Source organism: Eptatretus burgeri, chromosome 17 (genome assembly GCF_056783735.1).
Source record: "Eptatretus burgeri isolate ZD-2024b chromosome 17, Ebu_testis_v1, whole genome shotgun sequence".
Taxonomy (NCBI): Eukaryota; Metazoa; Chordata; class Myxini; order Myxiniformes; family Myxinidae; genus Eptatretus; species Eptatretus burgeri.
In genome coordinates this window covers 481,717-494,384 of record NC_140977.1, presented here as the reverse complement: position 1 = coordinate 494,384, position 12,668 = coordinate 481,717, and the positions used below count along the sequence as shown (strand labels likewise).

Below are 12,668 nucleotides of genomic sequence, written 5' to 3'. Positions count from 1 at the left end.
GAAATGCCAGTGGAAGTCTGGACCTGATGAGATGCCAGTGGAAGTCTGGACCTCATGAGATACCAGTGGAAGTCTGGACCTGATGAGATACCAGTGGAAGTCTGGACCTGATGAGATACCAGTGGAAGTCTGGACCTGATGAGATATCAGAGCAAGTAAGACAGGAAGTGCCATGGTCAATGATGCTTGCAGATGACATTGAGCTATTTGCTGGGGATGATGATAATATGACCATTTGGAGAAATCAAGAATAGCACTGCAAGATAGGAATATGAAGATCTGTGGACCAAAAATCGAACATATACATTGTCAGCTTAAGACAAGTGAAGAGGATCGGGCTGGAAATGTAAAGATTATGCGTGAAGATCCAGAGAAAGTGAGTAGCTTCAAGTACCTGGGGTCAGTGGTGACAGAGGATGGAAACATGGAAATTCAGCAATGGATTAGTTCTCATTGGACTAATTGGAGGAAGTGCAGTGGAGTGTTGTGTGATTGGAAAGTACCGCTGAAATTGAAAGGAAGAATTTACAAGACAATTGTGAGACCGGCTTTGTTATGTAGTGCGGAAACTTGGACAGCATCAGGGAAAGAGGAACTGAAACTGGATACAAATGAGATGCAGATGCTAATGCTGAGATGAATGTGTGAAGTGACAAGAAGGGACAAGATTAGGAACCAGCACATCAATGAAGATTGTAGAAGCATCAAAGAAAGTAGCTGAGAAGGGATTAAATTGGTTTGGTCATTGTGATAAGGAAGGAGAGAGAGAGAGAGAGAGAGAGAGAGAGAGAGAGAAAGAGAGAGAGAGAGAGAGAGAGAGAGAGAGAGAGAGAGAGAGAGAGAGAGAGAGAGAGAGAGAGAGAGAGAGAGAGATGAGATGAGATGAGATGAGATGAGATGAGATGAGATGAGATGAGATGAGAGAAATGGGACTGCCAGGAAGAAAGAGAAGAGAAAAGGCCTAATACCAGATGGAAGGATGTGGTGGTGAGAGTTGTAGAAGTTGTGGGATTGGAAGAAGAATGGGTGATTGACAGGAGGAGATGGAGAAGGGTGGTCAACCAGCATTGTGGTGACCCCAAGTAAAAATGGGTGAAGCTGAAAGAAAAAAGAAGAAAAGAAGAGATGTGGATGATCATACAAACCTCAATAAAAGTGTTTGTAGTTGGCGAGAAGTTCCATATTCACAAATAAAGGTACCATCAACTAGCATAGCTACTATACCCATCAATGGCTGGTGAAAAGTGATTATGAAAACAAAACTGGGTCTCAACACCTGCATATTGCAGGTGTATGATGCTTCCCATGTCTTCCCTTGGAGGATACAACACCTGGCACACGATGCTCACACAGTCCCAGATGAAGACCACTCAGTGGTTTAATCACTGGGCCTAAGCCTTGCCTTGCTGTGCAGCTGTACTTGGTGGTGCTTTCATTTTTGAATGTTGAGTCAGGAGGCCATAAATACAGGCCAGCTGACCCATGATCCTGTGTCGATGAGAGGATTTTTTTTTTAAATCTGTGAAATTGAACCCCAGGTAAGTTATATAATCAAATACATTTTTCTTTTGCACCTGATACCCACAGTGTTTGCTTTCTGCCTGATAATATTTAATTTATCAATGAATCCCTGTGCTTGGCAGCCTGTGACAATTGTGTCACTGTTCTTGTGGGAGAGATCAACGGCTTTTTGAGGACCCTGGAAATGACACGTCACCAGGTGCAAGATATCAACGGGAGCCTTTACCTCCATAATCAGCTCGATGCCATGAAGGCTTCAGCCTCGGCACTGCAGGTGTGTTTAAACAAGCACACAGATTTGCAAAAATATTTGCACGCTTTTTTGGGGGGAAATATGGTGTATCTGTATTACATTGTTATATTCCTTGTGCTGTATTGTTTTGTCTTGTCCCTGGCACAACATTGCTATATTGTAACATCTACTCAATCGTTGCATGCTCATGTACTCGCTTGGGCATGACAATCAAAATTGTTGATGGCAATAGGCCATATTTAACCGTGGACATGAGCTTTGCTCCTGCTCGAACCCATTGTCTCTTGATACTTGGAATTATTTTGCTGCAAAATGACATACAAAGAAGGTAACTCCTTGCTCCCATCTATAATTTAATAAGGATGATGGCAATTAATTTACACAAAGGCACAATAATCTATTCTAATAAATGTGTGTGTCTCCTCCATGATCCCAAAACCATGAAACCTCGTGGCCTGACACTTTGCATGCATACTAAGGGAATTCCAAGGTAGCACGAGTGAAAATTGGGTGTTTGGGTTCATTAAATCACCCATTTTGAAGATAATTAATAGCCTTATTTAATTATCCTTTATCAAGGCTCAGCCTTGGCCAGCCCTCTGTCAGCTTGCAGGGGTCTTAATTTGCCATTTTGTTCGGCCTATTCAAAGATGCCTTGATTTGGAAACATGATCTACTCTCACAGAATAATTAAAGTGAAAATCAAAATATTATATCTGATATGAGAATCGGATATGGTGGACTAAATAATTGTTGAAATCAGGAGTGAAATCTGAAAATTCTAACAAACAAAAAAACGTAGTTCCGGAGAGCTTACGGAATGGCGCGTCGTCCTTCAGTCCATCCATCGTCCGTCTATCGACAAATACTTGCAACTTCTTCTCTGAAACTATACATTCGATTTTGATGAAATTTTACCACAACCTTCATCACCCTGTATGTACCAAAGTTTGTTCATGACAGAAAAAAAAAATCGGGGTCTAAAGGGGTCTATGGGTGGGGTTTCCCCCCCTAAATATGCATTTGCTTTCTTCTCCGAAACTACACACACACAATTTCGATAAACTTGACCACAACCTTCATCACATGTGATGTACCAAAGTTTGCTCACGCTGTTTAAAAATATCAGGGTGGAAGGGAATTTAAGGGGTGTAGAGGGTTGCCCCCCAAAATATGTCTATGCTATAACATTGGTTCGTTGGTACATTTTGCTGATTCCGTCTCACGTTGAATTCCTCCTCAGTTTCATTATTCTCCCAGTTGAGTGTCCAGGGGTATTGCCCTTATTTTTATAACTAAGTGTATTTATTTAAGCAAAGCATTAAGCTTAATTTTTTTCAACTGTTTGGACATTCGTATTTAGTGAAGAAAACATTAAAGAATGTGCAGAAAGTGGAACTTCATTTGGCACAACGCCATGCTCTCTAACCTGCTTTTACAATCCATGATAATATTCGACAGGGGTCCCTTTTTCGGCACTAACATATGCAGTCTTCTTTTTACCGTTTTGGGTGATTTGCTTTCGTGACAAAATATTCATATAAATACACTAATAGTTGCTGCAATGTGTTGATAGTCAGCCGCGGCTGAAAACAGAGGTACGAAGACAGCACACATGGAGGGTGGACATGGTGGGGTTTGTGCGTGCCTGCATGCGAGCAAGTTGGAGGAAAGTTAATGGGTTGGGGCATGCATGCAGGCAGGCCTTTGCCAGGTAGATAGTTTGGGGTTTAATTTTTAATTGCTCATGCCAAGTTTTACGTAGAACATGATGGCAGTTAAGAAGAAAACAATGCTGTTGGGTGCGTTTTATTGCCCTCAATAATGCCCTGTTACACTGCCTACCCTCCCCTCACACTTCCTTCCATTCCCCTCATGCTGTCCTTCCCCCCTCCCCTTGCGCTGCCTCCCCCTCCCCTCACCTTTCCTCCCTTACACCTTGTGCTGCCTCCCCTACACCTCACACTTCCTCCCCCTCCCCTCACCCTTCCTCCCCTCCCCTCACCCTGCCTCCCCTCCCCTCACCCTGCCTCCCCTCCCCTCACCTTGCCTCCCTTACACCTTGTGCTGCTTCCCCTCCCCTCACCCTGCCTCCCTTACACCTCACCCTGCCTCCCCCTTTCCTCACACTGCCTCCCCTCCCCTCACCCTGCCTCCCCCTCCCCTCACCCTGCCTCCCCGACACCTCACCCTGCCTCCCCCTCCCCTCACCCTGCCTCCCCATCCCCTCACACTGCCTCCCCTCCCCTCACCCTGCCTCCCCTTCCCTCACTCTGCCTCCTTTTCCTCACCCTTCCTCCCCTCCCCTCTCCCTGCCTCCCCCACCCCTCACCCTGCCTCCCCTCCCCTAATTTTGCCACCTCTTCCCCCCCCCCATGCTGTTTCCACAAATTCCCACCCCTCATGCTGCCTTCCCATTCCCTCCCCTCACACCACCTCCCCCATTGCCTACTCTGATGCCTCCTCCCCCATTCCTTCCCCCATGCCGTCTCCCCCATTCCCTCTCCTCACCCTGCCTCCCTCATTCCCTCCCCTCATGCCATCTCCCCCATTCCCTCCCCTCATGCTGCCTCTCCATTCCCTCCCCTCACACTGCCCCCCTCATTCCCTCCCATCATGCTGCCTCCACCATTCCCTCCCCTCACACAATCTCCCCCATGCCCTCCCCTTAATATTCCCATCGGCGAAGGTTCTATTTGCTCGTATATAATAAATTACTAGGGAGTGGACATGAGGCACATATCCCAACCTATGCATCAACTGTAAATTAACAAAAAGCATGTTGTTATTGATTATAAATATACTACCCATGCCATGCCAAATATCTGAATGTGAAAAGAAGTATTTGGTGGGGAAAGGCAGGATCGCAAAAGAACAAGTGCTGGGGCGAGGAAAAAGGGAATAAATGAACATCAACTCTGGGAGGGCCATAATGGCCTCCGGCGAACTTGTTGACTACCTTTGCCTGAGCGGCACTCACACCACTTTTGCTTGTTCCACACGGCTCAACTTATGTCCATCCCTGTGCACCAAGACACGTGCAATTGTAGCCAATTCCACCACCATCACTCTCTGACCCTGAACTTGCCTCTCGGTAATTCTCCTCCTTGAAGCTCCAACTCAACTCGGCAAATTCTGTGCCAAACCAGAATCATTCCAGTCTATGGACCCAACAATAACCAAGTCTTTGGCATGACTACAGCACTCAATATTCTCCGGGCTATGAACCCAACAATAACCAACTCTTTGGTGTGACTACAACACTCAATGTTCTCTGGGCTATGAACCCAACTATAACCAACTCTTTGGCATGACTACAGCACTCAATATTCTCCGGGCTATGAACCCAACTATAACCAACTCTTTGGTGTGACGACAACACTCAATGTTCTCTGGGCTATGAACCCAACTATAACCAACTCTTTGGCGTGACTACAGCACTCAATATTCTCCGGGCTATGAACCCAACAATAACCAACTCTTTGGTGTGACTACAACACTCAATGTTCTCCGGGCTATGAACCCAACTATAACCAACCCTTTGGCGTGACAACACTCAATGTTCTCCAGGCTATGAACCCAACAATAACCAACTCTTTGGTGTGACTACAACACTCAATGTTCTCCGGGCTATGAACCCAACTATAACCAACCCTTTGGCGTGACAACACGAAATGTTCTCCAGGCTATGAACCCAACAATAACCAACTCTTTGGTGTGACTACAACACTCAATGTTCTCCGGGCTATGAACCCAACTATAACCAACCCTTTGGCGTGACAACACTCAATGTTCTCCGGGCTATGAACCCAACTATAACCAACCCTTTGGCGTGACAACACTAAATGTTCTCCAGGCTATGAACCCAACTATAACCAACTCTTTGGCGTGACAACACTCAATGTTCTCCAGGCTATGAACCCAACTATAACCAACCCTTTGGCGTGACAACACTAAATGTTCTCCAGGCTATGAACCCAACTATAACCAACCCTTTGGCGTGACAACACTAAATGTTCTCCAGGCTATGAACCCAACTATAACCAACTCTTTGGCGTGACAACACTCAATTATTTTCCAGGCTATGAACCCAACTATAACCAACTCTTTGGCGTGACAACACTCAATGTTCTCCAGGCTATGAACCCAACTATAACCAACTCTTTGGCGTGACAACAACACTCAATGTTCTCCGGGCTATGAACCCAACTATAACCAACTCTTTGGCGTGACTACAACACTCAATGTTCTCCGGGCTATGAACCCAACTATAACCAACTCTTTGGCATGACTACAGCACTCAATATTCTCCGGGCTATGAACCCAACTATAACCAACTCTTTGGTGTGACGACAACACTCAATGTTCTCTGGGCTATGAACCCAACTATAACCAACTCTTTGGCGTGACTACAGCACTCAATATTCTCCGGGCTATGAACCCAACTATAACCAACTCTTTGGTGTGACTACAACACTCAATATTCTCCGGGCTATGAACCCAACTATAACCAACTCTTTGGTGTGACTACAACACTCAATGTTCTCCGGGCTATGAACCCAACTATAACCAACTCTTTGGTGTGACTACAACACTCAATGTTCTCCGGGCTATGAACCCAACTATAACCAACCCTTTGGCGTGACAACACTAAATGTTCTCCAGGCTATGAACCCAACTATAACCAACTCTTTGGCGTGACAACACTCAATTATTTTCCAGGCTATGAACCCAACTATAACCAACTCTTTGGCGTGACAACACTCAATGTTCTCCAGGCTATGAACCCAACTATAACCAACTCTTTGGCGTGACAACAACACTCAATGTTCTCCGGGCTATGAACCCAACTATAACCAACTCTTTGGCGTGACTACAACACTCAATGTTCTCCGGGCTATGAACCCAACTATAACCAACTCTTTGGCATGACTACAGCACTCAATATTCTCCGGGCTATGAACCCAACTATAACCAACTCTTTGGTGTGACGACAACACTCAATGTTCTCTGGGCTATGAACCCAACTATAACCAACTCTTTGGCGTGACTACAGCACTCAATATTCTCCGGGCTATGAACCCAACTATAACCAACTCTTTGGTGTGACTACAGCACTCAATATTCTCCGGGCTATGAACCCAACTATAACCAACTCTTTGGTGTGACGACAACACTCAATGTTCTCTGGGCTATGAACCCAACTATAACCAACTCTTTGGCGTGACTACAGCACTCAATATTCTCCGGGCTATGAACCCAACTATAACCAACTCTTTGGTGTGACGACAACACTCAATGTTCTCCAGGCTATGAACCCAACTATAACCAACTCTTTGGCGTGACAACACTCAATTATTTTCCAGGCTAAGAACCCAACTATAACCAACTCTTTGGCGTGACAACACTCAATGTTCTCCAGGCTATGAACCCAACTATAACCAACTCTTTGGCGTGACAACACTCAATGTTCTCCGGGCTATGAACCCAACTATAATCAACTCTTTGGCGTAACTACAACACTCAATGTTCTCCGGGCTATGAACCCAACTATAACCAACTCTTTGGCGTGAGTACAACATTCAATGTTCTCCGGGCTATGAACCCAACTATAACCAACTGTTTGGCATGACTACAGCACTCAATATTCTCCGGGCTATGAACCCAACTATAACCAACTCTTTGGTGTGACTACAACACTCAATGTTCTCTGGGCTATGAACCCAACTATAACCAACTCTTTGGCGTGACTACACACTCAATATTCTCCGGGCTATGAACCCAACTATAACCAACTCTTTGGCGTGACTATAGCACTCAATATTCTCCGGGCTATGAACCCAACTTTTACCAACTCTTTGGTGTGACTACAACACTCAATATTCTCCGGGCTATGAACCCAACTATAACCAACTCTTTGGTGTGACAACAACACTCAATGTTCTCCGGGCTATGAACCCAACTATAACCAACCCTTTGGCATGACAACACTCTATGTTCTCTGGGCTATGAACCCAACTATAACCAACCCTTTGGCATGACAACACTCTATGTTCTCCGGGCTATGAACCCAACTATAACCAACCCTTTGGCGTGACTACAGCACTCAATATTCTCCAGGATATGAACCCAACTATAACCAACTCTTTGGCGTGACAACACTCAATGTTCTCCAGGCTATGAACCCAACTATAACCAACTCTTTGGCGTGACAACAACACTCAATGTTTTCCGGGCTATGAACCCAACTATAACCAACTCTTTGGCGTGACTACAACACTCAATGTTCTCCGGGCTTTGAACCCAACTATAACCAACTCTTTGGCATGACTACAGCACTCAATATTCTCCGGGCTATGAACCCAACTATAACCAACTCTTTGGTGTGACGACAACACTCAATGTTCTCTGGGCTATGAACCCAACTATAACCAACTCTTTGGCGTGACTACAGCACTCAATATTCTCCGGGCTATGAACCCAACTATAACCAACTCTTTGGTGTGACTACAACACTCAATATTCTCCGGGCTATGAACCCAACTATAACCAACTCTTTGGTGTGACTACAACACTCAATGTTCTCCGGGCTATGAACCCAACTATAACCAACCCTTTGGCGTGACAACACTCAATGTTCTCCGGGCTATGAACCCAACTATAACCAACCCTTTGGCGTGACAACACTAAATGTTCTCCAGGCTATGAACCCAACTATAACCAACTCTTTGGCGTGACAACACTCAATTATTTTCCAGGCTATGAACCCAACTATAACCAACTCTTTGGCGTGACAACACTCAATGTTCTCCAGGCTATGAACCCAACTATAACCAACTCTTTGGCGTGACAACAACACTCAATGTTCTCCGGGCTATGAACCCAACTATAACCAACTCTTTGGCGTGACTACAACACTCAATGTTCTCCGGGCTATGAACCCAACTATAACCAACTCTTTGGCATGACTACAGCACTCAATATTCTCCGGGCTATGAACCCAACTATAACCAACTCTTTGGTGTGACGACAACACTCAATGTTCTCTGGGCTATGAACCCAACTATAACCAACTCTTTGGCGTGACTACAGCACTCAATATTCTCCGGGCTATGAACCCAACTATAACCAACTCTTTGGTGTGACTACAGCACTCAATATTCTCCGGGCTATGAACCCAACTATAACCAACTCTTTGGCGTGACTACAGCACTCAATATTCTCCGGGCTATGAACCCAACTATAACCAACTCTTTGGCGTGACTACAACACTCAATGTTCTCCGGGCTATGAACCCAACTATAACCAACTCTTTGGCATGACTACAGCACTCAATATTCTCCGGGCTATGAACCCAACTATAACCAACTCTTTGGTGTGACGACAACACTTAATGTTCTCTGGGCTATGAACCCAACTATAACCAACTCTTTGGCGTGACTACAGCACTCAATATTCTCCGGGCTATGAACCCAACTATAACCAACCCTTTGGCGTGACAACACTCAATGTTCTCCAGGCTATGAACCCAACTATAACCAACTCTTTGGCGTGACAACACTCAATTATTTTCCAGGCTAAGAACCCAACTATAACCAACTCTTTGGCGTGACAACACTCAATGTTCTCCAGGCTATGAACCCAACTATAACCAACTCTTTGGCGTGACAACACTCAATGTTCTCCGGGCTATGAACCCAACTATAATCAACTCTTTGGCGTGACTACAACACTCAATGTTCTCCGGGCTATGAACCCAACTATAACCAACTCTTTGGCGTGAGTACAACACTCAATGTTCTCTGGGCTATGAACCCAACTATAACCAACTCTTTGGCGTGACTACACACTCAATATTCTCCGGGCTATGAACCCAACTATAACCAACTCTTTGGCGTGACTATAGCACTCAATATTCTCCGGGCTATGAACCCAACTTTTACCAACTCTTTGGTGTGACTACAACACTCAATATTCTCTGGGCTATGAACCCAACTATAACCAACTCTTTGGTGTGACAACAACACTCAATGTTCTCCGGGCTATGAACCCAACTATAACCAACCCTTTGGCATGACAACACTCTATGTTCTCTGGGCTATGAACCCAACTATAACCAACCCTTTGGCATGACAACACTCTATGTTCTCCGGGCTATGAACCCAACTATAACCAACCCTTTGGCGTGACTACAGCACTCAATATTCTGCAGGCTATGAACCCAACTATAACCAACTCTTTGGCGTGACAACACTCAATTATTTTCCAGGCTATGAACCCAACTATAACCAACCCTTTGGCGTGACAACACTCTATGTTCTCCAGGCTATGAACCCAACTATAACCAACCCTTTGGCGTGACAACACTCTATGTTCTCCAGGCTATGAACCCAACTATAACAAACTCTTTGGTGTGACTACAACACTCAATGTTCTCCGGGCTATGAACCCAACTATAACCAACCCTTTGGCGTGACAACACTCAATGTTCTCCAGGCTATGAACCCAACTATAACCAACCCTTTGGCGTGACAACACTCAATGTTCTCCAGGCTATGAACCCAACTATAACCAACTCTTTGGCGTGACTACAGCACTCAATATTCTCCGGGCTATGAACCCAACTATAACCAACTCTTTGGTGTGACTACAACACTCAATGTTCTCCAAACTGTGTTACGTGCACAGGCACACCAGCCCTCAATGGTAGTGAGGTACCTCCCCTTTCTGGCAATCCAAACCCCAGAGCAATGGAACAGCTCCCAGAGTGGTGTTAATCTTGGGGACAATGATAAAATCATAATTCGAGGGGCTTCCTGTTCTTACAGGGAGCTGGTGTGAATATATACAATGGCTTTGTGGGGCAAGTGACCATTCTGTAATGAGTCTCTCTTTATGTATCATTATAGTAAACACAGACGTGATATTTGCAGCAACAATTACAACAGCAGTTACCACTACACCCAAGCACATTGCTCTCTTCTGTTCATGGTACTGTACTATATGTTCTGCCTCTGGTACTGTACTGTGCTTTGTTATGCGTCTCGCATTGTCCTGCAGTGCTTGATGTTTGGTTACTGTACTACTGAACACCCTGCCACTGTTTTACCGTACCTTAAGCTCCTGGATGGTCCATCCAAGGGTACGTCATGCAGATGTTGCATCCCTCCCGCAGCTTTCCAAAATGCTCTTGGTAACAATGGTACCTTTATTAAATTATTTTTACAGCACTTGGGAAAAGGTAGTGTCGTGGAATGTTGATGAATCTTGAGATGACAGAATAATAGCTCTCAGATATGTCTGGTTCACAACACGGAACCACGGTACATCTTGTAAAATACACCCATTCTGCTGATTCTGTCTGACATGTTGTAATTTTTGTTTGCAGTTTTCCACGTCAAGATCAGAACATATACTACGACAGCAGCAGAATGACCTGAAAGAGCTTGAACGTAAAATGCAGCGATTCCCTCTCAAGATGGACAAGCTCTTTGCTAAGGTACAATCCATTGTGTTTGAGAAACTATTTTATCACTGAAACACTCCTTGATCCATCTTGGTAATTGTGCAGTTAAACCCTGTGATAAGGATAGGGCACAAGGATGGTGAGCCTTCTTTTCATTGTGTTGTCTTTTCATTGGGTTCGTGTGTGTGTGTGTGTGTGTGTGTGTGTGTGTGTGTGTGTGTTTTTGTTTTAGTTTGGTTCCCTTTTATGCATGTCGAATTTCCTCCAAACTTCTGCCAGTTTCGTGGTGACTGTTTAAACAGGAAATTGTACATTGGACATAATTGACTGAATTGTTTGTGGTTGTAATAATTTTTAGCTCGCCCGGAACGGAGTTCCAGGGAATTTGTAGGATGGCGCGTCATCAGTCCGTCTATCCGTCTGTCCACAAATACTTGCAACGTCTTCTCTGAAACTATATACACATGGCTTTGATAAAACTTTACCACAACCTTCATCACCGGGAATGTACCAAAGTTTGTGCATGGCATCAAAGAAAATCGGGCCCGACGTGGGTTTCTCCCAAAATATGTATTTACTTTCTTCTCTGAAATTACACACACAATTCCGATTAAGTTTGACCACAACCTTCATCACTTGTGATGTACCGAAGTTTGTTCATGACATTAAAAAAAAATTGGGGTCTAAGGGAGTATACGGGGGGGGGGGGGAGGGGTGTGGTGGCGTGGCATCCCCAAAAGAGGTATTTGCTACGACATTGATTCATTGGTACATTTTGCTGATTCTGTCCCACGTTGACTTCTTCTTCAGTATCGTTATTCTGCCATGTGAGTGTCCAGGGGTATTGCCCCTATTTTTATGTTCGTTAGGTGTGCTCCACGAAACGCTACTCTGAGCTATTTATACACTTTAACACAGAGTTCATCCAAGGCAGAAATCTCCCTTGAGGATGGGGGTGGGGGGGGGGACAAGTTAAGTCAATACAACCTCCAATATGTAACCTTTAATCTGCTTGAAAACTTTGGTTGATATTGGATAAGTAATAATGTTGTGGGCCAGGGGTCGGTGGCGAGAAACGACCACGAGGAGCAGTAGAGCCATCTCCCACCGAACACCCGGAATTTATGTCGTGACTCTCGAACAACTCCGAAGGTCACAGGTCACTTAAGGACCGTGATCGCCAATTCTCTGACGGCGTGGGGTAGGGTTAATAGCCAAATTTCAATATACCTAAGTACCCACATCATCAAATTACCGGGGAAGTCACATCCTCAACGGACTCTGTCGAACCGGGTCACTCTTGCGACCTCAGTCCGGTGTAACCGAGCTGAATTACCAAAGTTCGTCGGATCCAATGACAAGTTACGGCACCGACGGCCTCACTATTTCCCAAGCCCGCACCGTTCCGGATCACTGGAAGAAAACACG

At 45.0% G+C, this 12,668-nt stretch overlaps 1 protein-coding gene across 1 annotated transcript in view; it reads left to right on the top strand.

Moving 5' to 3' along the window:
* Positions 1-12,668, top strand: part of LAMA5 (laminin subunit alpha 5) — a 406,222-nt gene that overhangs the window by 294,718 nt on the left and 98,836 nt on the right. The window contains exons 48-49 of the mRNA XM_085862975.1: positions 1,644-1,795; positions 11,163-11,273. Of these exons, the coding sequence (XP_085719101.1) occupies positions 1,644-1,795; positions 11,163-11,273 (263 nt within the window). The remainder of the gene's footprint in view (positions 1-1,643; positions 1,796-11,162; positions 11,274-12,668) is intronic.